The sequence below is a fragment of the Gobio gobio genome (genome assembly GCF_949357685.1).
Source record: "Gobio gobio genome assembly, chromosome: 18".
NCBI classification, from domain to species: Eukaryota; Metazoa; Chordata; class Actinopteri; order Cypriniformes; family Gobionidae; genus Gobio; species Gobio gobio.
In genome coordinates this window covers 43549498-43575981 of record NC_137111.1, presented here as the reverse complement: position 1 = coordinate 43575981, position 26484 = coordinate 43549498, and the positions used below count along the sequence as shown (strand labels likewise).

The window sequence follows — 26484 nt, the reverse complement described above, 5'->3', positions numbered from 1 at the left end:
AATGTTGAAATTATTATGAACTAAGATTAATAAATGCTGCAGAAGTCTTGTTCATTCTCATTTCATGTTAACTAATGTAGTTAACTAATTTTAACAAATGAAACCGTATTGTTAAGTGTTACCGCTGAAGCTACATCTATTAAAAAAAATAAAAAAAATTTAACTAAAATTGAAAAACGCTAAATATATATAAATAAATATAAAGCTAAAATACAATAATATAAATTAGATGTAAAACTTGTTAGTTATTAGAATTTTTGCCTGAAATAAACTGAAATAAAATAAGTTGAAATACTAAAATTAGCTAAAAACTGAAATAAAAAATAAAGCTATATATATATATATATAAATAACATTGCTTTTAAGATGGTGTTTCAAGTTAAAAAAGGTTGGTTCAATAAAATGTACTAAATTAGCGTTAAAATTACAGACCTAGTCATATGATATATGTAATTAATTTCTTTGATCATTTTTATGATATTCTATTTTTAATGCTGTTCTTATTATGTTTTTAATTGAGCCCAGAAAGTCATACCCTTTTTTCCCTAATTAGTTGATAATTATCCACTGCTAAATACAGTTTCATTTATTCTCCACAATTTGGCTGTTAGGAGGCTTCATTGACAATCAAACAACTGCTAAGCTAAAGATAGCAATGTCGTTTGTTTTCTTACATATCATCTTCAGCAAGTCAAGAAATTAAACACCTTTATAGTCAGAAGTCAAAGATATCAAGTAGGAATATTCCACATCTGGCTTTAAATGGCTCTTACACACACACACACACACACACACACACACACACACACACACACACACACACACACACACACACACACAGGCTGACACAGTTTGTTCGGTATGCAACTGATTTTTATTGCTGATTCGCAACAATCTGGAGTGTTTAATAACCTCAAAACAACCTTACATCATGACAGGATCCAGCCTGTTCCAACGCACAGAGAACCACACCCAGAAACCCCCGAGACACACACACACACCCACACACACACTCTCATTAGCACCACTTACAAACCACTAGAGACAGATTAGAGCTTAAAAGCATCATATGCTACACCTTTGTAGCAATTTTCCCTGAAGTTCACTTAAAGGTTGTTTATTGGGAACAATGGCTCCATGTAGAACCTTTAACATCCTCGGAAGCTTTCCATTCCACAAAAAGTTCTTTATAGATTTTACAATCTTCTTCACACTAAGAAAGTGGTTCTTTTACTCTTTCCCTGCCATTAACAGAATTTTATGGCAATCCATGTTTTCACTGTTTTGCGGTAGGGGGCACAACAACAACAACAAAAAAACGATGCAAGAGAAAGAGTTAAAGGGGACCTATTATGGAAAATTCACTTTTATAAGGTGTGAGGTTAGGGTAAGGACACAACACAGATGTGTGTTCACAGTGTGTGTAAACAACCAGCCTATAATGGTAAAAATCCACCCAATACTTTTTTTATAATCCCCATCAATCATGTTCAATCTCTCATATTCCCCCCATATAAGAGTAGGGAAACCCCGCCCATGACTGTTGATGATTGGCCCTTTTTAGCATAGACACACTCACACGCCATTTCTGTTTACTCACTGTATCAGCGCTAGAGTATTACAATGTCTGCGCCAAAACACATTACAAATGTTCTGTTGTAAATGTACCAACAAACATAAGAGTCTCATAGACTCCCGGCATCCGAGCCTCTGAGGACCATGGTTGAATTTCGTTTTTGAAGGAAATGTGCCGAAGAATGTCGGTAAAATGTTATACATTTGCGCACATCATTTTACTAATGACTGCTCCACCAACAGGGGTCAGTACAACGCTAGATTTGCGAAAAAGCTGTTTCTGAGGATGGGTCAATACCAACGTTTCGTGCTCTAACTTCATATCCTGAATAAGTAAGGATTTTGAATGTTTGCAAATTTCCTTTCTGAATGAGCTTTCTAGAATGCTGTACGGATAATGTGGCTAAAGTTACCATAATCCCCGTTTCCACCGAAATTACCCGGAACAATTTGTACCAGGAACTTTTTTCCCCCCAGATCTGCTACTGTCTGCGTTTCCACTGCGGTCTAAAGTACCATGAAGATTAGGCAAATTAGGGCATTTTCACACCTGAAAGTCTGCACCAAGGTCCGAACCGAAGTTCATGTTTTGATACATTTGATACTTTCGGTTAGTTTTGGTTTGGTTTCACATTGCAGTTATGCGAGCGCACTAAAGAACTTTACATGACACACTTACGTCCACTCGTCATCATCTATGTGGGCTGCATCTTGACATTGATTGGTTTGTAAACGGACATGCGTCTGACGTCAGCGTCTTTGACAAGAGTGAATGAACGGACGCATATCGTTGCCACTATTGAACCGTGCGCATTGCTTGACTATTTTCTTTTCGTCAAGTTTAAAAGTGGACATTTCAAGCTTTATATACACATATTTCTCATGATTGTGAGACAAGTAGCTGCTGAGTTTTGATTTATTTGAGACGCGCTCCTGTTCATGTGCAAAGCATGTGATCGCTCCCACGATTATTGTCTGCTATAGACTATTTGCTTCTTATTTATTAAATCCAGGCAATTATCTGATTAAATGTTGATTAAAATTAAGATACAATTTATACAAAACGAAATTCACATTAAAGAAAGGCTTTCTAAGCCAAATCATACAAATTTCTTTCAAAATCATTTGTGACCTTCTGTCTTCTGACATATTGCGCATCTTTTTACTTTTCATAATCAATGTAGCCTAGATGAAATTTAAAAATAACATTAAAATATTTAAACATAAACAGAAACTTCGGTAGGTGTGAAAGGGCCCTTAGTCCGGTGATGCAGTCATCATTTTTGAGCCACACTGTCTGCAACAGTAACAAGTTTGGAGGAGATGCAAGCAGCGCTGCTTTTACTAGTTATGTATTGGTTTACTAAAGAGGTCATTAACAAAATGGCGGAAAAGACGAGCACTGATACTAAAGCGTATTCTGAAAGCTTGTAAAGCTAGATTTAAAATAAGACAATGTATGTTATCAGCTTATACGGACATTGACCGTGAGATTGCTGAGATGAACGCGCGCCATCGGACAGAAAGAGCAAGACTGATATTTACTGAACGCAGAAAAAACCTTGCAAAAGACATTAAAAATGCCGGTTGAAATAAAATGCTGCATGAACTCAACCAATCAGCATGTTCAGCACCCAATCCCACCCCCGAAAGTTCCTGAACATTGAAAAAGTACTACCTCGCGAGCAGGGCCGTTCGGAGGGGGAAATATTTACCCGGAACTTCATTTAGACGTCGGTTCCTGCGGTCGAAACCCACCGAGTACCACCTCAGAGTTCCTAGTTCCTGGGGAAAGTTCCTGCGGTGGAAACGCGGCTATAGTGTCTGACTGTATTCACAGAGGCTATGTCGTTAGTTTTATCCTGAAAACGCTCACCGCCTGCGTAATTCATAAATGCACATTATGGTAAATGGTAAATGGACTGCATTTATATGGCGCTTTTAACAGACCTACGGCCATCCAAAGCGCTTTACATTTTGCCTCACATTCACCCATTCAAACATTCATTCATACACCGACGGCGGTGTCAGCCATTCAAGGCGCCATCCAGCTCGTCGGGAGCAGCTGGGGTTAGGTGTCTTGCTAATGGACACCTCGGCACTTGGTCAGGTGGAACCGGGGATCGAACCACCAACCTTCCGGTTTGTAGACAACCTACATGAACCACTGAGCCACTGCCGCCCACATTGTATAGTCTGGTCACAGACTTTTTTACGTTCCCACACGAGCACCTATACAACAATTTATAGATTAACATGACGGTACATGCTAGTCGATGAGTTGAATCAACGTAACTCCACAAAAACTAACGTTACATAAATGTATCTAGGCTGGTCACGATAACTACTTTTTGTTTCGCAATATATCGTCCCAGAAATAATTGTGATAAACTAAATTGTCATTTTAAGACTATTTTATGCCACTGAATATATAACCCTAATATAACAGCATAATAATGCAAGTAGACCTAACACACTTTCAAATGACAACCTTTTAATTCTTTAGATCATGGAAATTAAGGGTAAAAAATATATATGTTATATAAAATTAAAAAAACTAAATCTCAGAATTTTGTGGGCATTTATATTAATTTTGGGCATTTTTGGGAGGCAGGGAGCAGCAGCTCATTTGTATTTAAAGGGACACACAAAAACGGCGCGATTTTGCTCACACCCAAATCGGGGCAAATTTGACAAGCTATAATAAATTATCTGGGGTTTTTTTGAGCTGAAACTACACAGACACATTCTGGGGACACCAAAGATTAATATTACATCTTGTGAAAAGGGGCATATGTCCCCTTTAAGAACAGAACTATTTCACATTTAATTCAATGTGTTGCTTGCTATTTCTTTGTAATTGTTTGTGCAATTTACTAGCAATTTCTGAGTGAACATTGTTTCTACACCAAATTTTTTTCAGCGTAACGGGTTCAGTTGGTGTCCATGTGTCTTACCGTGGCAACGATTCTCTTGACAGCAGCGGCCGAGAGCTCTTCTCCTTTGGGTTCCTCCACCAATGTCATGCCCAGATACTTCAATTGAAAGACCATCCCCTCCAGCAGCGTCTCCCGTGTGTCCGTCCAGTTCTCTGGCAGCTCTACACAGAGACACACACACAGGATTAACATGTGTGCATGATGCAAAACCGGCCAAAAACATGGCAACACAGGCTACCCACGCAAACACTTAAACTAATGTGTGAACCTCATGAAAACATGTCTAGGTCACATTTCACCAATAAATAAAAAAGGAAAATTATATTTTACATTTATGTTTTGCATAAATTCTCAAACATGTTCTTGACACTACAAACAGACCAGAAACACACTGAACACACACATACACACGCTCATTATCTGAACAAATAAACCAGCCAAATACTAAAGCAACTCAATGAATAACATGTGAAAACATCTACATATGAAACACATCACACAATCCTTCATTAAAACACGCCGTCTTCAATCAGGTCTTTTATCGTCTGCTCTTTGATCAACACCTGCACCGGAGAGGAACTCATGTCCACACAAAAAAACAGTTTATATTAGGGGTGTAACGATTCGTTTTAACAACGATACGATTCATATCACGATTTGAGGTTGTCGATACGATTCAAGGTCGATTTTGGTTCATTTAGAACGATACGATCCGAAACGATTCAGTGACTTGAAATCGATTCAGTAACTTTTAAGCCACAAATTGTGTGACTGAAATAAATATCTGGATATTGGTCAGTGCAGGTGAAGTTTCCTAGATTCCTGTTGTTTCTTGTAAGGGAATCCGGTATATCAATTAATTATGGATATAAACAAACAAGTAAACAACAATTAATGGCAAATGCATTCAAATTTTATTTGAATAAAGTGCAACCAACCGTTTAGGTTGAATTAACAGGAAGTTAACCTTTTCTGCTCTCATTTTCAATATTCAATACATTTTCAATAAAAGCACAATAAGTGCAACCAACATTTCAACAGTAGGTTAACCTGCTACTTCTGCTTTTGTTATCCAACATAATAATAATACAATATTAATATCAAAAATAAAGTGCAACTAACTTCTCTTCAGGTTTAATTAATAGTAGGTTTACCTGCTACTTTTGCTGTTGTTTTTCAACATTAAAATAATACAAATACAATATTAATATCAAAAATAAAGTGCAACCAACATTTCTTCAGGTTGAATAAACTGGCTGAACCTGCTACTACTCTCAGTTTAATAAACAAACAATATTTAACAAAAGATAAAATGTACCAACTACTCTTCAATGACTCTACAGATTTCTTTTTCAAAAATATCACCATGATCTGACCTCAGAACACTTCTCTGTGCGTTCACTATGTCGCCAGCAGTACTAAAAACTCACTCTGCTGGCACACTGGTGTCAGGAATGCACAGGTAACAAGCAAGGGTTGAAAGTACAGGTTGCGCTTTCTCTTGGTGGCTTGATAATTTCTCGCTCGTTGGCTTCTCCTCGGCCATGCGCCATGCTATGTTTTTTTTTCTCAAGCCCCGTTCACACCGCCAGCGACACGCAGCGACAAAGCGACACAATCCCATTCATTTCAATGAGAGCTGCTGCTGGTTTGTTGCGATGATGTCACAGATAGGCAGACTGAATCGAGTAACGTTTAACGCCTTTATCATTAAAAGTGCTAAGAAAAAAACATCCATATAAAGTCTGACGTGCTTAAATCCAATGCGTTATTTCCTATGATCGATACAATCGATTGATTACCTTTTAAAACGATGTTAGATCGATATATGTCGTCCGGAAGGCCAACTTGCCGAGCACAGATCGATGTAGTTAGATCATAGGAAAATAAATCGATACATCGATGTAGTAGATGAATCGTTACACCCCTAGTTTATATCCATAATAATAGTAACCCAAATCTCAATAAGTCCACTTGGACTAAAGTGAGCATGTGCTATTGTTGCATGCATTGGTTTAAAACGGTTGCACTAAGTGCAAATAGCCCGTCTTATTGGCAGACGCTATTTACACTAACTCCGCCCACTGATGTCTGGTTGGGCCAGACAAATTTATAGAAGACAATGGATCGTCATCAGTAGTAATAGTGTAGCGGTAAGACGCGTGGCAGAGAGTTTTGACGCAAATCGACCCGAGTTCGAATCCGCCTTTTGCCGAACTCGCTCTACTCCCTTTTACCATCACATATTAGTTCGGAAAGGCATTTAAATTCAATAAAAATGAAGAAAATATTCGAAAAGTGGAAATAAAGTGTTTATCGATTAGGGTTGGGGTGGGTGTAGGGAGTGTTTTTTCCCCAATAAGGCGGCATCTATTTAATAATTATAATAAATATAATAATTTACACTCTCGTTATTATTGCACACCATTTAAAGTACAACACTGAGGATAGTATAGTATCTGCCACTATTTATAGTAGCATCTAACTACTATTTACACGTATTGTAAAGAAAATACTGCTATTTTACATGTAAATGGAATCTATTGATATTTGCAGAGTGCAAACGGCCGCAGCCTTAAAAACCTGGCAGAACAGAAGAAATACTTTAGGAGTTTAACAAAGAAACAAACATGACAAGCCATGGCATGTGCTCACACTGAACAAAACAAGATCACAAGCCATGCGTTCAAGCAAAACAAGAAACGAACACGCAGTCAATGAGAGCACTCATCGACTGCGTGACCACACAAAACATGACAACATGAAAGCACACAGCCAATGAAAACACAAGCCGTGTGATACACAACACAAGACAGTGAGAAAGAACACAACACAACACCACACGCGGACAGAAGAGCATGCGGGCCGAGCAAATTCGAAACCGCACGCTCACACAACAAGACAGAGAACGAGCGCATGTCCATCCGGAACACATGGCACATGAATGTTCGAATCCCAACACAGAACCGAAACCAAACTAGACCAAAGCACCAGGATCGAACACAACGCTCCGCACACAAAACAACTCGTGTGGACAGAAGAGCCCGCGGCCCAAACAAACTCAGATCTGCACGCTCACCATGACAAGACGAATTGACAGAACCCTGACAGAAGCAGTAAAACAATCACATTTCCAAGCGAATAACCAAAATAACGGCAAATGTTATGTAAATGGGATTGAAATTTATCTTCATAAATTTAGGCCCAGATTTAAAAAACAACTCCATCTCACGATTCAATTTAATGACGATTATCATGTCAATGATTCGATCCAATATCACGATGCGTTGCATCCTCGATTTTCAATATTAGCTACTGCACATGGCTACATTTTTTGTCAATGAATACAAGCAGTCAGATATATATGACCTCCCTTTATATTTGATCTGCTCTAAGAAAATACACTTCCTGGATGTAGCAAACATCAAACACAACTTAAGTCAGATGACAGGACCATTCAGAACTAATAAACACTAATAAATATTAAAAGCGCATAAAACTGTAGTGTACTTAAGTTACAATAACGCTCATAGACTTAGAAAAAAATATGGACGTAGTGTTCGTGACGTCACCCATAGGATTCTGAAGAGCCGTTTTGAAGCGTAAAGTAGGGACGAGCTGGCCGTTGCCATCTTGGCAGCGCGTCATCGCGCGTCACTCCCGGATAACAAAATGGGCAAAAAGGTGGGATGTGGGCAGAGCTGAAGTGACGCGATGACTAACAGACAGCAGACAAATGACAATCCACCTGTCACTCAAAGTGGCCACGCCCTTAATTGTGCAGAACTTTACATTTACATTTATGCATTTGGCAGAAGCTTTTATCCAAAGCGACTTACAGTGCCCTTATTACAGGGACAATCCCCCTGGAGCAACATGGAGTAAAGTGCCTTCCTCAAGGACACACTGGTGGTGACCGCTGGGATCGAACCAGCAACCTTCTGTGTGTCAGTTCCATGGTTTAACCCACTGGACGCAGTGAAAAAATTGCACTGAAAAGGCATGGGAAGGGTTATTTTTTCGGCTGACTTTATTGCATATGCTTTTGTAGAAGTTTCCCGTTCAGACGCAAAATGTATAGGCGGAGAGTATTTAAAGGAATCATGCATGGTGATTTACTAAGGTTTACGCGCTAGTCAATTTACTGGTATTTTCGTCATTATTTACCGGCCAAAAAAAGCATGTCTTAAACCAGATGCTGATTTGCACTGCTTTTGGTAGATTGTGTTGGTCATTATGGAAATGATCCGGCTGCGTCTGTGTTCAGGAAAACACTACTAAACACATAGTTTAGTAAAACTGGCCCTTAGCTCCTTACTCTTAATCACAATATTCAGAATACGGGTGTACATTTCACTGAACACACACACATAAACCCCCATACTGCCCTCATGTCCTGTCTGATCTCATATAACAATGAATGAGTGTGTGTTTAACCCCACATCAGACAGAGGTCAAGGTCAGGGGTCAAGGACGCACATCTAATAGGCAGTTATCCGCTCCTCTCCACAGTGTCTGCCTTGTATATTAACCTTGCTCAATGCATCTCAGCATGACAGAAAGCAAGAAAGCATGCAAGAAAAGAAAGCACAAACGCAAGCAAGCAAACAAGAAAAGAAAGAAATGAAAAACTAAACAAAAATATAGAACAAATTAACAAAACCAAGAAACAAAAGCAAAGAATCAGTGAAACAAACACAAAAGGAAGAACAAAAGAAAGAAACAATCAAGCAAACAAAGAAACGAAAAATAAACGAGCAAATGAACATTCATTCTGTGTGAAAACGTGCATTGTGAATCTGTAGTCAAGGCTCCAAATATGTGACGCATGCATGAAATGAAAATGGATATTGATTAATGCTGATTTCATGAATCATTCATGGTTTTTTTGGCTGACAGGTGGTCTCTGAAACCCTCATCAGAGATCAAATGACAGCGTCACCACATCATTCTGCCTACAAGAGTCAATTTACTCCGCCAGACCTTCATAAATCATTTTTTCCCCACTGTGACAGATCAATGATATGAAATGTATTCACCTCAGAACAGCAGGTATGATCAGAGCTCTGGTGTGTATGGGGTAAATTGGGGTTTGTAATGGTGTAAATGAAATCAGCGTGTTTGTGCAAGCATGAGTGCGATTCGTCTTCATCACAGACACAGACTGACGCTCTCACTGTGGGACAGACTTTCCTTTAACCCTCAATTAACCTTCATTATTTAACATAACAGAAGAGCTGATGAGATTTCATGCCTCATTGAGATCGGAATGGGTTAATGCCTAACTGACAGTATAATGTATTTTGTACACAAATATGGCAAACACTGGCGGAAATCGGAAGTCACAATCTGATTGGCTGACTTTTTTTTTTATCAGTTCACCAGGAAACAAAAGCATGTTTACAAGGTGCTAAGCACTTATGGCATGACCTGGTTTTGTCAGTATTGGTGAATGGCATCTTTGAAAGATACTCAAGAGTTTTGTATTGAAGGGCCACTTATTTTCATACATTTCCATGAGCATATTCTGCTGTTTTTATTTATGTCTGAGTTGAGCCACTTTTGGAAAGAAGGCAAAGGAAGTCATTTCCAAGGAAGTCTATTATTACAGTCATCAAAAATAAAAACTGTGACTGGTCGCTTCACATGCCAATCAGACGGTCTCGACACAAAATAAGGATCACACTGGTATATGAAACAAAAGTCTAAACCAAAAGTCTTAAAAGACCATTTATATTCTGTAATATTATCGATTCAACTGGATTGACACTATCGGATAAGAACAACATCTGGTCCTCTTCGTTTAGATGTCACACTTGGCTCCTTCACAGCTCCTTGAAATTTTACTTTTATTTTTTTCCAGGAAAACCAATGTAATATATTTTAGTTCAATAATATAATATTTGTATAATTATTTCGAATTTTGAGGGGATTTTACGATACTATGCAATATTTATAAACATTTTATTAGCTATTTTCCCCATTGAAAATAATACACCATTTCTTTCTAATATATATTTTAAATATTTTTTCAATTAAAGCAGTATTCCATGTTAAAATAGAGACAAAGCATTTCAAATCCAGTGTTTGAAGGTAGATTAGTGTCATCTGGTGGGAGTAAATCAAGAAAAACGTATGTAATGGTATAACCACTAGAATTCTATAGCTCTATTTAAAGTAGCTTATAAAATACGTATTTGTATTAAGTTGTGGATTAGTATTTATACTTAGACATTTCTCAAAGACTACGTTTTGTTAAGGTTTAGATTTTTTTTGTTTGAAATGTTGATTTGAAGTGTCAGTTTTTGCATTCATTTTACTACAGTCAAACATGAGCACAGATAAAAATGTAACGCAAATGAACAGGTATGCTTTATCACAGCTTAATCAATCTGGATCTGATCTATTTCAACCTCTTATTTCATTCTTTTGGCCCAACTTTACCATATTGTTACAGCCACACCAGTTCATTCATGTGTGTATAACAGTGTGTTGTGTCTGCGTGTGTAAGTGTGTGTGTGTGCGTGTGTGTGCGTGTGCGTGTGTGTGTGTGTGTGTGTGTGTGTGTGTGTTTTGTACACTTGAACCTCTTCCTTGCTCATTGTTTTTTTTCTGCTTTGACTTATTGATTTTATTTCATACATTTGCAAAAAACTGTTATGTTATAGTCATGCTATTTAATATATATATATATATATATATATATATATATATACACTCTTGACATTTTACAGGGTCACCCCATCATTGCGGTGCACTATTTTCTGCATACTGGTTGATTTGTAGTTTGTACCACCAAAAGATTCTCAGAGTTTTCATAATTCCTATTAATTTCCTGTTTTTGGACCGCAAAGGAGCCAAGTGTGAACTGAATTAACACTGAACTGAGCTGAATTATGACACTATTATCTTCTGAAGAGCTGCTTTAATTAATTCTGTAACGGATATTGTCTTGTTTATTACTGTGATGTATATCCGCTTCTCAAACAAGAAAAGATGTGCGGCAGGACTTGGGTTTGTCCATAGGGAATTGATTGGACGGTTGTGGTTTGCTATTGGTTGATCTCACATGAGTGACAGGTTGCCCCGCCCCCTCACCAGTAAACACATCATCAGAGAAGAAAAGAGACGTTAGGGAGGGGAAGTTATTTTGATTAAAGGTTATGAGGAAGTGCAGATAAATCATTTAGAATAAATACTGCAAAAAAACAAGAACTGTCCATTTTGATTTCATTGGTGACTGTCTTTAAAGGTGAACTATGTAGGATTTTTGCAGGAAAATATCCAGAAACCACTAGGCCAGTGTTATATATTTTGTTCAGTTGAGTACTTAGAATATCCCAAATGTTTCCAACTATTTGTAAATCGTGAGAAATTGCTATTTTAACCGAGGAACCGGGACGTGTGAGCTATGCGTGTGAGGGAGTCGCCTGTCGATTGCGTCATATCTGCGTCACCCTCGGTTTCCGGTTTTATTCAGTGAAACACTTTACTCTCACTGCAGTGTGAACAAGTGTCATAGCAGCCGCCGAGCGAACGTCATAACTTCCTTTTCAACACACTTAGATATATCTAATACAGGGGTGGGCAATTCCAGTCCTCGAGGGCCACTGTCCTGCAGAGTTTAGCTCCAACCCTAATCAAACACACCTGAACCAGCAAATCAATGTCTTCAGGATTACTAGAAGGCTACAGGCAGGTGAATTTTATCAGGGTTGGAGCTAAATTCTGCAGGACAGTGGCCCTCGAGGACTGGAATTGCCCACCCCTGATCTAATACGATAAACAGAGTTGCGTTACCTCACTCATGACTGGAAAAGAGGAAGTGGCGCCGGCAACCGTGTCATAATAAAAGTCCCGCCGGTGACTATGCCATAATAACAGTCCCGCTCTTCAATCGCTCCAGCGGCCTTGCTCAGCTCCACAACACTCGGTCCTGCTCTGCTTCCCTACAGTAATGTTAATAATAGAATCCATGAACATGATTTCTGCCCGAGTCCTATCCTGACTGTTTCCCACCGGCTGTGAGGTGAAGACCACATGTCCCAAGATTCTGCGCTCAAACGTGGCGTCATCAAACTACGCCTTTGTTTTGAACAGGCGACCTCTAGTGGACGGAAAAGTTACATAGTGTAGCTTTAAGCGAGACATATGTACTTCGGCCCTGTCTCAAATGCCGCCCTTAACCCTCGCGGTGTGCCTGTGTGTCGACTTCAGTGACATAAGCAAGTGAAGACCTATGAGGCAATGTCCAGGAAGTTATAAAAGCATACATTTCAGACAGGCTTCAAGTCTAATTGGACACCTGATTTATTTTGCATCTCACACACACAGTGTATCAGGTGTAAAAGCGCTTATGAGCCCTGTGTGTGAACAATTGCACCCTGTAGCATGCTGGGATGCCCGCTGGATGACACAGGTGTGATGAGATTGGTGAGGGTCGTCCTGCTACACTGAACATCAAAAGCGGAGCGTGAGGAATCAGAGCGCACAACACACACACACACACACACACACACACACACACACCAGTGCCAGAGACAACAAACAGTGAGTGTGTGTCTGGACACAGAGCTGCTGGGATCATGAACATGAACCAGAGAGACAAACATACACGATTCCCACTGACCGGATACACACACACACACACACACACGTCACACACACACACACACACACACACACACACACACACACACACACACACACACACACACACACACGTCGCACCACTCTGAAATGATGCCAGATCAATACATATATTTCAAGAACAGCATCCAGACAACGCAAGATCAAAATCTCATCAAACCTGTCAAGAACACATCCAGGTCATGTATATATATGGAGAAAAAAAATTATAAAGCCTATTTTAGAACATTCAACTATATATAAAATATAATAAAAAATAATAAAACTTGTTTTTCCAAGTCAAAAGTTTGGAAACATTTTTATTTTTAAGCATCTTATGCTCATCACGCCTGCATTTATTTGATCAAAAATACAGAAACAAAAACAGTTATATTATGAAATAGTTACAGTTTAAGTTTTCTATTTTAATATAGTTTAAAATATAATGTATTCATGTGACCAAAGCTGAATTTTCAGCATCATTACTCCAGTCTTCAGTGTCACATGATCCTTCAGAAATCATTCTAATGATGATTTGATGCTCAGATTTCTATTTTGACAATATATTATATTGTATTATATAGTTTACTATAAATTCTATATTGACATTGTCAATATAGAATTTATAGTAAACTATATAATACAATATCATATAGACAATATCAATTCAATTTGACAATATTTCACAATATTACTGTTTTTTCTAAGATTAAATCAATTATATAATATATTATATACACTATATATTATGTAATATTTATATATAATTGTATTTTTTATCATAGTATTAAAAAATAAATTGAGTCTAAATAAAACTAAAGAGTGCTGTGGTATCCAGAGCAGGACAGCAGGGATATGCCGACATTAAAAGGAAAGAACTCAAACTGTTGATAGGAAAGAGGAGAGGCAGAGGAATAAAGAGGAGAGAGAGATTTGACGGGTGGAGTAGAGAGGAAACAGAAGTGAGATTAAAGAAATCACGTCTGCCATGTTTACAGCTCCGCTCATAAACAACCTTCAAAGGGAATATCGGCCGAAGATCCGCTGCTCCCTGAACGCATGTTTGTGTTTGGATGCATCGGAGTAACTGACTAATATTTCATAAACCATCGTCTTAAATATTCCCTCTTACCCAACAAGCAAGAAGTCGGATAAACCACAATCACAACAGAAGAAGAAGAGAGAAGCATTTCACGCTAACACTATAGGGTCATTTTCACGTTGAAGCCGCACTTTATATTCAGGTTTTAAGTTTCCTAAAGAGTGTATTTTAGTCGAGTTTTGTTCCTTGCTTGACTTGTGATTTGAGAATACGAGACCAACTACATATTTTAATAGCATTTATTATTTAAACATCACTAGTAAATTTTGGATATCATGTTTTTCATAAATGATTCATTTTCGTGTAAAGCAGCATAATATTAGAATAAACAGACATTGCAATATTTTGTTTTTCTGTAATATTTATTGCATTATGATAAAAAAGGGAAATTTCACCAGATGGCTTGAATCACTCTATTTGGAGAGAATTAATAATTCTAGAAAGATTGGGGGGATTTTGTTGAAGATCTGGGTAGAAAAAAAAAAAAAAACTTTACTCTTTACTCCGAAGTGGAAAAACACTCAAATATGACTAAATAATAATAATAATAATAATAATAATAATTTTAATTATTATTATTATTATTATTATTTTATTGTGATTATTAAATATATTAAACAAAATAAGAATATATTGTAATAATATTATTATACAGTAAAAAAAAAAATTATTTCACTACAAAATTAATCTTAATTTCTTTATTTTTAAACAGTATTCCATCAAACTTTTATTTTGACAGGTTGCCAGCAAATAAATAAACGCTTTTTCAGAGTGAATTATACTGTGTAATATTTTTAAATAAATAAAATAGTATTTAATACTGTTAAATACATCAATTAAAATAAATTAATACATTAATTTAAATAAATCAATCAATTTAAATAAATTAATACATTCAAATAAATAAATACATTTAAATAAATTCAAATAAATCAATTCCAATAAATAAATAGATAAATCAATCAATTTAAATAAATAGATAAATAAAACAATTTAAATAATTAGATAAATAAATCCATTTAAATAAATCAATAAATTTTAATAAATTAAAATAAATAAATAGATAAATCAATCAATTTAAATACATTTAAATAAATAAATACATTCAAATAAATACATTCAAATAAATTAATAAATTCAAATAAATACATATACATAAATTAAATGTAAAAAGATGTGTAGTTAGTTATTTCTGCTAGTAACTAGCAGTGTAGGCTACTTAACTACTACTTTTTCAACAGGGTAGCTTGACTTTATCTATAATGTAAATGAAGCGGTTTGTAGCCTGGCATGCTGCGGTTTCAAAGAAGCACTCTCAAACAGCAGAAGAGCGGGCATGTCAGATGAGGTTACAGTATCTGTGCAGGATGTAAATACTGGAGGAAATGTGGGTCAGTAGATAAGATCTACACAAGAATGTCACTCCCATCCTCAAACCAGCAGCTGATGGGAAACACTGCAACCCTGACAGCGCTGTCGAGTTACTTTATATCGAGTTACACTCATTACCACAACACATGGCTTCAGAAGAGAGTTCTTTTAGTATCATTGATATACTATTGGTTTTTGTTATTATTTTGAAATCGATTTTATCCAACACTAAAACACATAGCAGGAAGATTTAGGAACAGACATCACAGACATTCAGTAAGGAAAAAGTTCATTCCTCCTCAGTGTTCGGATGCACACTTTTGAGATACTACACCCTCCAAATGAAGTGGACAAACGCCTGCTTCACTGGCACATCTTCTGGAAGTGTCCTAACATTTCTAATTAATGGTTCACAATTTTCCAGTCATTGTCAGACATCTCAAAGAGGCCATTAGACTCAGATCTAGTTCCCAGCTATCACTGGTGTTAATGCAGTGCTATCAAATAATCAATACAAAATGATTGCATCTATTACACTCTTGGCACGAAGAGTGGTATTACTTAACTGGAAGCAAAAAGAAAAAGAAAAAACCCACCTCTTCTGCTCTGTCTGCATCTGTCAGGCATATAGACCTTAGTCAGGGTAAACGCCATATTGAATTTAACACGAGGCTGTGAGGGATAGACTTCAATCTCCTTTGATTTTAATGTAAGAAGTTGTATTAGTCCTCATTAATACTTTGTTTAGACACTTTTACTTTCACAAATGATCACATGAAGTGTGCAGTCTTTGACTCTGAATGAGACTTCAGCAAAAATGTACATACTACAATATTGTTGCCAAAAAGAAACATGAAAAGACGAGCATGGAGGTGCTGGATTGGAAGGATCCACATCAGAGAAAATATAGTGACCTGTGAACTTCACTGTTGTGAACTCCATTGAACGATTCACTTTCTGCTGCTCAGTTATTCAAATGACTTCCAATTGAATCACTTCATCAACCCTCTAACCACACCTTGGCAATAGAATCGCCTTTACATATTTTTGTTTAGTCGCCAGACTGATATACTTTATTATATTATATTATATTTTACTTATACACGCTTAACATCAGTCAGCATTAGACTATGTTGATATTATGATAATCAAGCACTATATAATGATAGAACTTTAGTAATTAGAACTAAAACTGTTGGAAAGCATGTATTAATGCATATTTGTCATTTAACTGAACTTGGACTGGTGGTGGTATTGTTGGTGTTTCTGTAAAAAAATAGATACTAGTAATTATATTATATTATTAAAAGATAATAATAATAATAATAATAATAATAATAATTCTACTACTAATAACAATATACAACACACTAAAGATTGATGAGCTGCTGGGTTCATGAATATTAATCACGTTGACAGCATTCACTCAAACTGATTTGCTGAAATCAAAACAGGGACAGGAATAGATGAGCGCCAGCCAATGAGATTGCCATTTGCGCATTAGTTCCGCCCACTACCGGAAAAAAAACGTCATATCTTCTGCTTGTTCTTAAAAGCTGAATAATTCCAAATGAACTCCGTTATTTCGACAGGAAAATACAACAAAGAATATTGTTAACATGTAGCGAGTCGATTTTGCGTGGTATGTAATGCTGCGTTCACACCAAACACGAATAGAGCGTCAGGAGCGAGTGATTTCAATGTTAAAGTCCCTGTAAAGTCAAAACTAAAAATGTGTTCTGAGTTCCTCACACCACAGATAAATGTGTTATTAACAACCCAGCCAAATTATAATCATAAAAAAATCCTGGAAGTACATAAAATAGCTTATCAAAAACCTGAAAAAATGAGCAGCATTCTCTGCTCTCAAACGCTGGGGGTGTGTCCGCTGTCGGCGCCGAAACCACGCCCACTCGCGGGAAAGCGGCAGTCGCACACAAGACAACACTCACTGATCACGAGCGTCTATGATCGCGACGCACCAGATGTCGGCAGGACGGGAGGATGAAGGCCTGGGCGGGGATAGTCGGTTCTGCAGCGGATTATCAGTGAATACCAGTTGTCTCCGGTGAAAGTTTGTAAAACGATCCGGTGTAAAGTCACTGCAGAGGTAGGTGTCGGTGATGATCCTCAGCTCTCTCCATCAAGGTTGCTGTTCACAAAATTAATCCACCTCTTCATCGTTTTTGTTTTGTAAGCTGTTATGTAAGTTGTTGACTATAGTAACTAACAGTACTAACAGTAACTCGCGATCGAACTGATGCGAATGTGCTCTAGTTATGATCGTGTTAGGGGAGGAGCCAGGCTCGGTGGCTCCAGTGCGTCATCGAGCCACCGTTTTAGCCCCGCCCAGAAAATCCTGAACACAGCAACGGTGAAAAACTGTTTAACGGTCTAACATCTGAATTCAGTACTTCATAGTTCACAGTCTTTGTAATGTGTTTCAGCAATACATTTCTAACATTTATAATGTGTTTAGAAACAAATCTCAGAATTGCCTTTACAGGGACTTTAAGTCAATGGAAAGGCGCGTTGACATGCGTTCCATACGAGTGCTGCTTTTTGTGCATTCGCGCGTTTGAAGCGAATTCGCATCTGACGCCCGAGTTGAAAAATCTGAACTTTAGTGTCAATTCGCGCCGCGTTAACCAATCAGGAGCCTGCTCGCTGCTGTCACGTGGTAAAGTGACGTGATGAGAAACCCTGCATCATTTAAAAATACTACTATTGTGTCACAAAATTTAGTTTTAAGACTTTTTCAGGTGAGAATGTAGTTGTTTAAAGCTCAAATATGTGGTTTATTTATAAAGAGAGCGCCTATTTAAAAAAAATTATCTTGTGTTTTTGGAGTTGTGAGATCCAGGCGATCACCGGGCACTCATTAACCCCGGTGAGAGCAGCCTTTTCTCGGCCAGTCCTTCTGACGTTTTCCACTGGCTCTGATGTCCTGTAGTGGTTCGTATTGTGTGGATCTAACGGGTGATATTTGGTGTCATGAATCTATAATTTGTTGTCTGCCAAATCGTTTTGACTGAGGGCAAAGAAAAGTTTCATAACTTTCCTTTTTAAGGATATTTAAATATACATGCAGTGAAGCTAATGTAGGAGTTGCCTGGACCACATTTGTGTGACTATTAATGTTTAATATATATTTTTAATGAAAATGAAAAGAGGCAGAGTGGTGTTTTATGACATATTTCTCCTGGAGCGCCTTGAACGCGCGTCTATTTTGCTTCAAACGCTCAATTTATACTGTGGCCGCGCGAATGGATTCAAAATGTTCACGCATCAAACTAGATGCGGTAGACGCGATTTTGACGCTCTATTCGTGTTTGGTGTGAACGCAGCATTAGACTCTCTCTCTCTCTCTCTCGAGCGTGTGTGTGTGTGTGTGTGAGAAACGCGTTCTTCACGCTAGAGTTCACGGTACGTCAGATGAGCTGATTTGAAATCGTATAGATCGCTTGACAAGAGCGAAACTCTCAAGCGCTCATTCAGAGTGTTCAGCGAGTAAAAATATATTTATGCTAAACTTATTCTTACCATCTAACACACACACTGGCGAGTAAAATCTGAGAATTTATTAGCCAATAGCTAATGATAGATATTATTTAATCGACCAGAGTGACGATTCACTCGCATATGCATGTGTTTTATTCGTATTGTAGAGGGTTGTTCATAAACATGTTTTATGTTTTAATAGTCAGGAAGAGTCATGAATCTTTCAACGTTTAGTATGCAGACTTTTTAATTTACACAGGCTAAAGGTGAAGAGGGACGACGATCTGCATTAGGAGGAGTTGTAGTTGTGGTTGTGCTTGTTGATCCACAAGTGTTTCAGTTTCGGATCGTTCATGTAGCGTTCAAGCAGCAACTCTTTTTCTCTTCGCTCCTTCTCCTTGATTATTTTCTTCTCCTGCTTTTTCTTGGCCTTCTCCTCTGCCCAGGTAAACAGAACAAGTGGCACTTTTTGTTTGCACTTTGTCTGGACGTTCACATTGTGCTGGGGCTGTTCTCGGGACTGTCAGGAGAGGCTGCACAGAAGAGCTTCCTCGTGAGCCCATTGATCTCAGAAGCATCATCCAAATGGCCTTGGAGTCTCCCATTTCGCTGGGTTCACCTTCCTCTTCCTCAAATGCCTGGACCTCTACCACTTCACTCGCCCACGCTTCCTCCTGCACCTCGCTGTCCTCCTCCAACCAAGCAAACATCTTTCTCGGCTTGAGTTCAGCCTCCGGCGTTCGGGGGCGTTCAGACTTGAGTAAGTCACTGGCCCGGATGGTCTTCCCTGTGTACTCCACGTACTCGCTCTCCTCATCCTCTATGTCAATCAGCATGAGTTGTGGAGGTGGCTCAACCAGGGAAGAAGTGAACGACTGAGGCTTCCGGCTGGGAGGACGTCGCAGAGCAACAACTTCATCAGGTGCAGGAATGGGGCTCGGAGAAACTCCTTTGAGATGACGCACTTGGGATAAAGAGCATCGGATTGAAAACAGTTCATCGGGTGCAGGAGTGGGGCGTGGAGGAACCACCAATGGAAGCACTTGGGATGAAGAGCATCCGGAGGAAACATCTTCATCAGGACATGGAGGATCCACTTGAAGCGGAGAACATGGCAGGGATAACACATCCTCAGGTGCTGGATCTGGTTTCTGACGATGCACAGGTTTGGTCACTGGAGGCAGGGGTTTGAAGTGAGCAACTGGTAGAGCGAGGTGTCCGGAGACACTTGGAAGCTTTGGTAGTTCTCCCTCTATTGGCTTTAAGAAGGAAGATCTGACTGTAGTATGCAGAGGTTTGACCTTCACAAGAAGTGAAGTCGGCTCTGTGATCTTTCGCTCCTTGCGTTTTCTCTTCTTGCTTTTCTTTTCTCCAGCTTCTCTAAGCTCACTTCCTCCCTCCGTCAACTCTTCCAGACTGTGCATGTCTCTCTCAGAGCGGGTCCTTCTCAGGTACCTTGCGGCCTCTCTTCCTGCACTTCCTGTCATTGGCAGTGTAGTCGAAGGCCTCACGCTGCTCTGGAAGTTTCTCTGCCGCTAGTTCTTGAGCTGCACACTGCTGTGCTCTCTGATTAGGGTTGGGAATCGTGAGAAATTTTCCGGTTCCGGTTCCGGTTCCGGTTCCGCCTAACGATTCCGGTTCCGATTCCGGTTCCATTAAAATTATTAAACAAATAATGGTAAAGGAAAAAGGCACAATACGCAACTCAAACAATCCATTTTGTGTTTTTACTTGCTCTAAAATTCATTTACAGGTTGGCAATGTCAAAAAAGTCCTGTACTGTACATATATTACAGTATTAATTAAGCCATTCTTGCAACACATTTTTTTCATATGAACACCTCTGAAATTGTCTTATTACATTTTATCTCTCTGTCTCTGAATAAAACCAAGTTATAAATTATATTTATTAGTTATATTTATTAATTAGTTGTATATTAATTTAATAGTAATTCAGTTATTCAGTGAACTTGTAAATAATACATTGCAATTCAGCATTACAAAGGTAATTGTGCCTAAACGCTTACCTAAACCATGGTCACTCAACGGTTGACAAATATATATATATAAGCCTTTCACTATAAATCTGGTATAAGCCCTGAGGCACTCTGTGCTGTAGCAAATGTTTTGTCAAATTGCTAGTGCAGCCTCCTTTGCATGTTATTAACTTTTCACATGTGTTACATTTTGCTTCATTATCATTCATTCTTTGGAAATGAATCCATACTTGTGACTTTCTCTTCGCCATGCTGGTGGTTAACGAGAAAATATCTGACGCAAAACCGTAAATGTGTAGCGCGAGGGCTTTCAGGCTGAACTGCGTTACACTCCTGGAAGCGGCAGGCAACGTAATTAATATTCATGATGAGGTGAGCCAGGGTTGCCAGGTTTTTACAAAAAAAAACACACAATTGCACAATCGCTTCAACTCGCGGACATGAAACACAGCCCGCGGCAACAGTGGAAAGCGGGAAAGCGGGAAAACCACGGACTTGGCAACACTGGCTGTCACTCGCTATGAAAGGATACGCTTCCAGCGCTTCGCGCACACACATTGCACCAGAACCGTTTTCGGAACCGAAACTTAGGAATTTCGCGCGGTTCTGGTATTTTTCAAAAATCAGTTTCGGTTCTGCATAAGAACCGGTTCTCGGTTCCCAACCCTATCTCTGATACCCCTTTTCCACCAAGGCAGTGCTAGAGCTAGTCCCAGTTCATAGTTGGTTCGACTGAGGAGCCTTCTAAGAACCGGTTTGCTTTTTTCCACCTGCTGAGAGCCACAACAGAGCCATGTCTTAAGTCACTGTATACGTCTCATCTTTCTCAGCAACGCTAGCGAGTTGCTGAGAGTTGGGCTACTTCATCACTGTTGCCGCGGGCTGTTTTTCATGTCCGCGGGTTGAAGCAACCCCAATTATGTTATATTTAGCCCCGGGAATGCGAATTTTAGTAGGCAACCATGCCAAAAAAACACATATTTTACCCCCAAATGTGATTTTTACCAGGGAATCCCCCCTGAAACGCGATTGGGCTTGTTTTGAGTAGCAATTGGGTGGGTTTTGTTGTGAAAACCTGGCAACCCTGGGCAGCGGGAAACACAAACACACCAGGCTTGTTCGAGACGCATCGGTGCTGCGCAGACGATCAGCGTATGATATAAAAAAACGCATGAGTGAATCAAAAGCACAAGGAGTCATATGCTCTCGGTGGACTCGTTATCAGTGAGTCGAATCATGATTCGGATCGCGTGTCAAACCGCCAAACTGCTGAAATCAGTTGACTTTGGCGATTCAAACCGCTGAATCGACTCACTGATTCATAACGCTTCGAAGCTTCATGATGCCTTGTTTTGAAATCGGTCATCATGATAGAAGTCGTTATTTAGGGTTTTTTTGTGCACAAAAACTATTCTCGCTGCATTATAAAGTTATTGTAGAACCACTGTAGTGAGATGGACTTTGTAACGACGTCTTTAGTACCTTTTAAGGGTCTTGAGAGTGTAAAGTGCATTGTGCCAATGGAGGCCTTTCTGAGCCATCGGATTTCAACTAAAATATCTTCATTTGTGTTCCGAAGATGAACGGAGGTCTTACGGGTGTAGAACGACATGAGGGTAAGTAATTAATGACAGAATTTTCATTTTTGGGTGAACTAACCCTTTAAAGAAGCAGCTGTCAAATATGAAATGTTTAGTTTAGCTACATATCTCGCACTTGATGTCGAGTCGTGCTGCTAAAATTCGTGCTCAGCCTCAGCAGCTTCTGTGCGTACATAAAGCCCGCCTACTCTGATTTGATTGGTTTACTCAAATATTTTGACATTGACGAGCGGTGACAGACCAATGAGGCTCAGATCAACACACACACCTCTGCTTCTGACGTGCGCACTCTTCAACACCACAGCGGATTGAAGAACACGCTGATTAAAAGACGGGATGAAGGCGAAGCCTCCCGCAAGTTTCATTTGTTATAAAGGTTCATCACAAATTTTTTAGGGGGGCTGGGCAGAAGTTTAGAGGGGGCGCTGAAGCCCCCCTAAAAAGGGCCTAGTGACGCCCATGCTAACCACTTACTACTTATTTTCTAAATCCCAAATCAACTTCGACCAGTTGAACAATACAAAGATAGACATGAAACTCTTTTAATTCTTTCAAATAAATAATATAAAATTGCATAAATTATTCTTGAACTTTTTAAAGGGAGGTTACATTACATTTGTTTTACATAGAATTGTTAGTCTATACAGTATTTAATGGAGTTACATCGGAAGTGACTGTAATTAAATTAATCTCTTACTTTACTTTTTGAAGGAAAAGTAAGTAAATAACAGTAATTCATTAATGAGTTAGTAATGCATTACACCAGCGTGTCCGGGGTGTGGACACACACAGGGGCCGGTTCCCTTTCTATTATATATAGCCTGTTGTGGACACACCCGGGGGCTGGTTCCCTTTCTATTATATATAGCATATATTTTTATATATAGCATTTATATTTATATATAGAATATATATATAGCATATATATATATATTTGTATATATATTTGTATGTGTGTGTGTGTGTGTGTGTGTGTGTGTGTGTGTGTGTGTGTGTGTGTGTGTGTGTGTGTGTGTGTGTGTGTGTGTGTGTGTGTGTGTGTGTGTGTGTTTTGTTTCTTGGAGAGACGAACAGTTTTGACAAAAATAGTTTGTACATTTATAGATATTTAACAAAATCTGTAAAACTTTAATCAACAAAAATGTAATGGGTGAAATTTAAATATTATTAGTGAGTTAGAACTCTATTCTTGTTTAAATGAACAAGTGCTCTATTTATATCACCACAGGTAAAACCACACTGCAAATAAATGCTTTTCTTACTTAGTATTTCTTACTTTTTTCCAGTCCAAATATCTAAACGATCTTAAATCAAGATGCTTTTACTAAGGGAAATAACATATTTTTTCTTGATTCCTGGGGGAGGAAAAAAAAAATCTAAATTAATTGAGTTTATCCTTAAAACAAGAAAAATTATCTGCCAATGGGGTAAGAAAAATGTTCTTGTTTCGGTTTGGGACAGAAACTTGGTGCCATATACCACAGCACACCTTCAGGGGTCTAGAGGAGTCCATGCCTAGATGTGTCAGGGCTGTTTTGGCAGCAAAAGGGTGACCAACACAATATTAGGAAGGTGGTCATAAAGTTATGCACCCTTCAGCGAAAACTCAAGATCTTCGCAACTTAACGTCGCAACAGTACGATCGATTGAACGCACTGTACTTCTATCCCTCACAGCCTCATTTTTTTATTCCTATCAAAAATTAAATATATTATGATGTGCTAAAACCAAAAATGAAAGGTTCAAAAAATGCCATCTAAAATTGTAATATATTTATAAACACTAGCCCTTTTTGGTTGGTTTAATACAGTAGCTGACAGAATGAAGCCACTCGTCAACATGTGCAAGTACATTACGAGCGAGTCTACGTTCAGCAGAAACTGTAGGTGATGAAACCAGCAGAAAGTCAGAGAGTGTTTTCCCATATATGTCAGTCTTAGAGACCCCGGAAGAAACCCTGAAGCTATTCTACTTCTGTCGAGGAAAACCCCTTGTGTCCTGTTCACTTGATCGGATGCAATTGATGCAAATGAGGAGGTTGTCGGGAGCTGCTGTTAGCAAGAGTGTCTCAGGATCAGTCGGGACGCCAATGACAACGCTTGGTTGAAATACACAGTTCAAGGGAAAGCAAAAACCCAAACACATCATAAGCCAAAGTAGATCTTAGCAGTGCTATTTAGTATTATCTTTCAATTCAAGTAAATCGTACGGCTTCAGAAAATAGCTTAGGGAGTCATACAGACTACTTTTACAGTGCTTTTTATGATACACATATCCTCATTTTGGCAACTTAGAAGGAATAGACGTCATCTATGATGCCTACATAAGCAGCTCACTAGGTTTTGAAACAAAGCATGTTCTCCGCTTCCACACTCCAACCAATTTCCTGGATCTCATTTCCAGCGCAGCCCAGGGTCAGGCCATCTCTCGAATGCAGAGACGAGTCATTTAACTCAAGGCCCCCGTTTACATAAACCTCTTGAGTCAGTTTCCTGTGAGCGTCTCAGATGACACTGTAATCACTGACCTGTAATCACGTTCCCGACGGTCTGCGCCGACCCATCCATAAAGCGCCACCACGCAGCGGCTTCTTCAGGATACGACCTCAATGTCAATCACAGACGTGCTGAATCAACATCCTGACTGTCTGGGGTTTGCTCTGATTACAGCTCTCGCACTCTGAGCTCAGGTTTTCCAAACGCGGATCCTCCGTCTCCTGAACGAGAGCTGAAAATAGCACTTAGATGGAGACACGCTCCAGACTATAAAAAGAGGTTTATGAGCCCTCAAGGAGTGTTCGGGAAAACCTTCATGACAACTCCAATTATTTTTACAATGCGCTTGGTGACACTGGAGGTGCAGAAATTACACGCTTCAACATTACAACATGTTAAAAGGTCCATTTGCTCTGTTCTGTTGGACTCTCTAGGACTGTAACTGGTTGGTTTGGATTAAAAAAAATTGATAAATATGGAAAAGACCTTTTATCGTGTGTCGCTACGTTGCGTTGTGTCTGGTTACTTATGATGTGATGTTATAGTAAAGTGTTGGCCTTGTAAGGTCCTCACTTTAACCTAGAATAATACCAATTTCTTAAAACTACAATAAAAGCAAAAAATGTATGGAAATTAGATGATTACTCAATTACTCAAACACAGATTTACAAGTGCTAATGTGCATTATGTACCCTTACGAATATTAATCATGGTTTTATTATAGTAAAAGTGTAGTAACTAGGGCTGGGCAATATATTGAAATATCGCAAATGTACATATCGCAATATGCATATTGCAAGGGTACGCAATATCTGAATGATTTTAATAGGCTACTTCAACATTGTGAAAAGTGTACGTTTTAGGTTGATGCATATAGCAGAGAATAGACTGAGCACACGACTGTTACTTATGTGACTTGCTTGACGTTAAAAAGAGTTATTAAACGCAATAACTTGCGAAAAACAACTCCTTGCAGTCTCGTGCTGTCTGACACACACACCAAAACGTGCGCACAAGCCGTTCTTTTTTTCTTGTCTTGTTACACACTCAAACTGTCAAATACACACACAGTTATGTCTTGATGAGTATTCATAAACACTCGGTTATGCTTTAAGTGAAAGCTGGGGAAAGAAATATATTTTACACACTTAAAGAAATATCGTATCGCATATCGAATATCCCATTATTTAACAAGGATATCGCATTTTTCTTCAATATCGCACAGCCCTAGTAGTAACCATGTTTTTTTGGGCTAATTGATCACCATTTATATAA

At 38.6% G+C, this 26484-nt stretch overlaps 1 protein-coding gene across 2 annotated transcripts in view; it reads right to left on the bottom strand.

Annotated features, from left to right (window-relative positions):
- The window catches only part of ldlrap1b (low density lipoprotein receptor adaptor protein 1b), a 72786-nt gene that overhangs the window by 28656 nt on the left and 17646 nt on the right, over positions 1-26484 (bottom strand). For both annotated transcript variants that reach the window (XM_079842839.1, XM_079842838.1), the window contains exon 2: positions 4533-4675. In XM_079842839.1, the coding sequence (XP_079698965.1) occupies positions 4533-4675 (143 nt within the window). The remainder of the gene's footprint in view (positions 1-4532; positions 4676-26484) is intronic.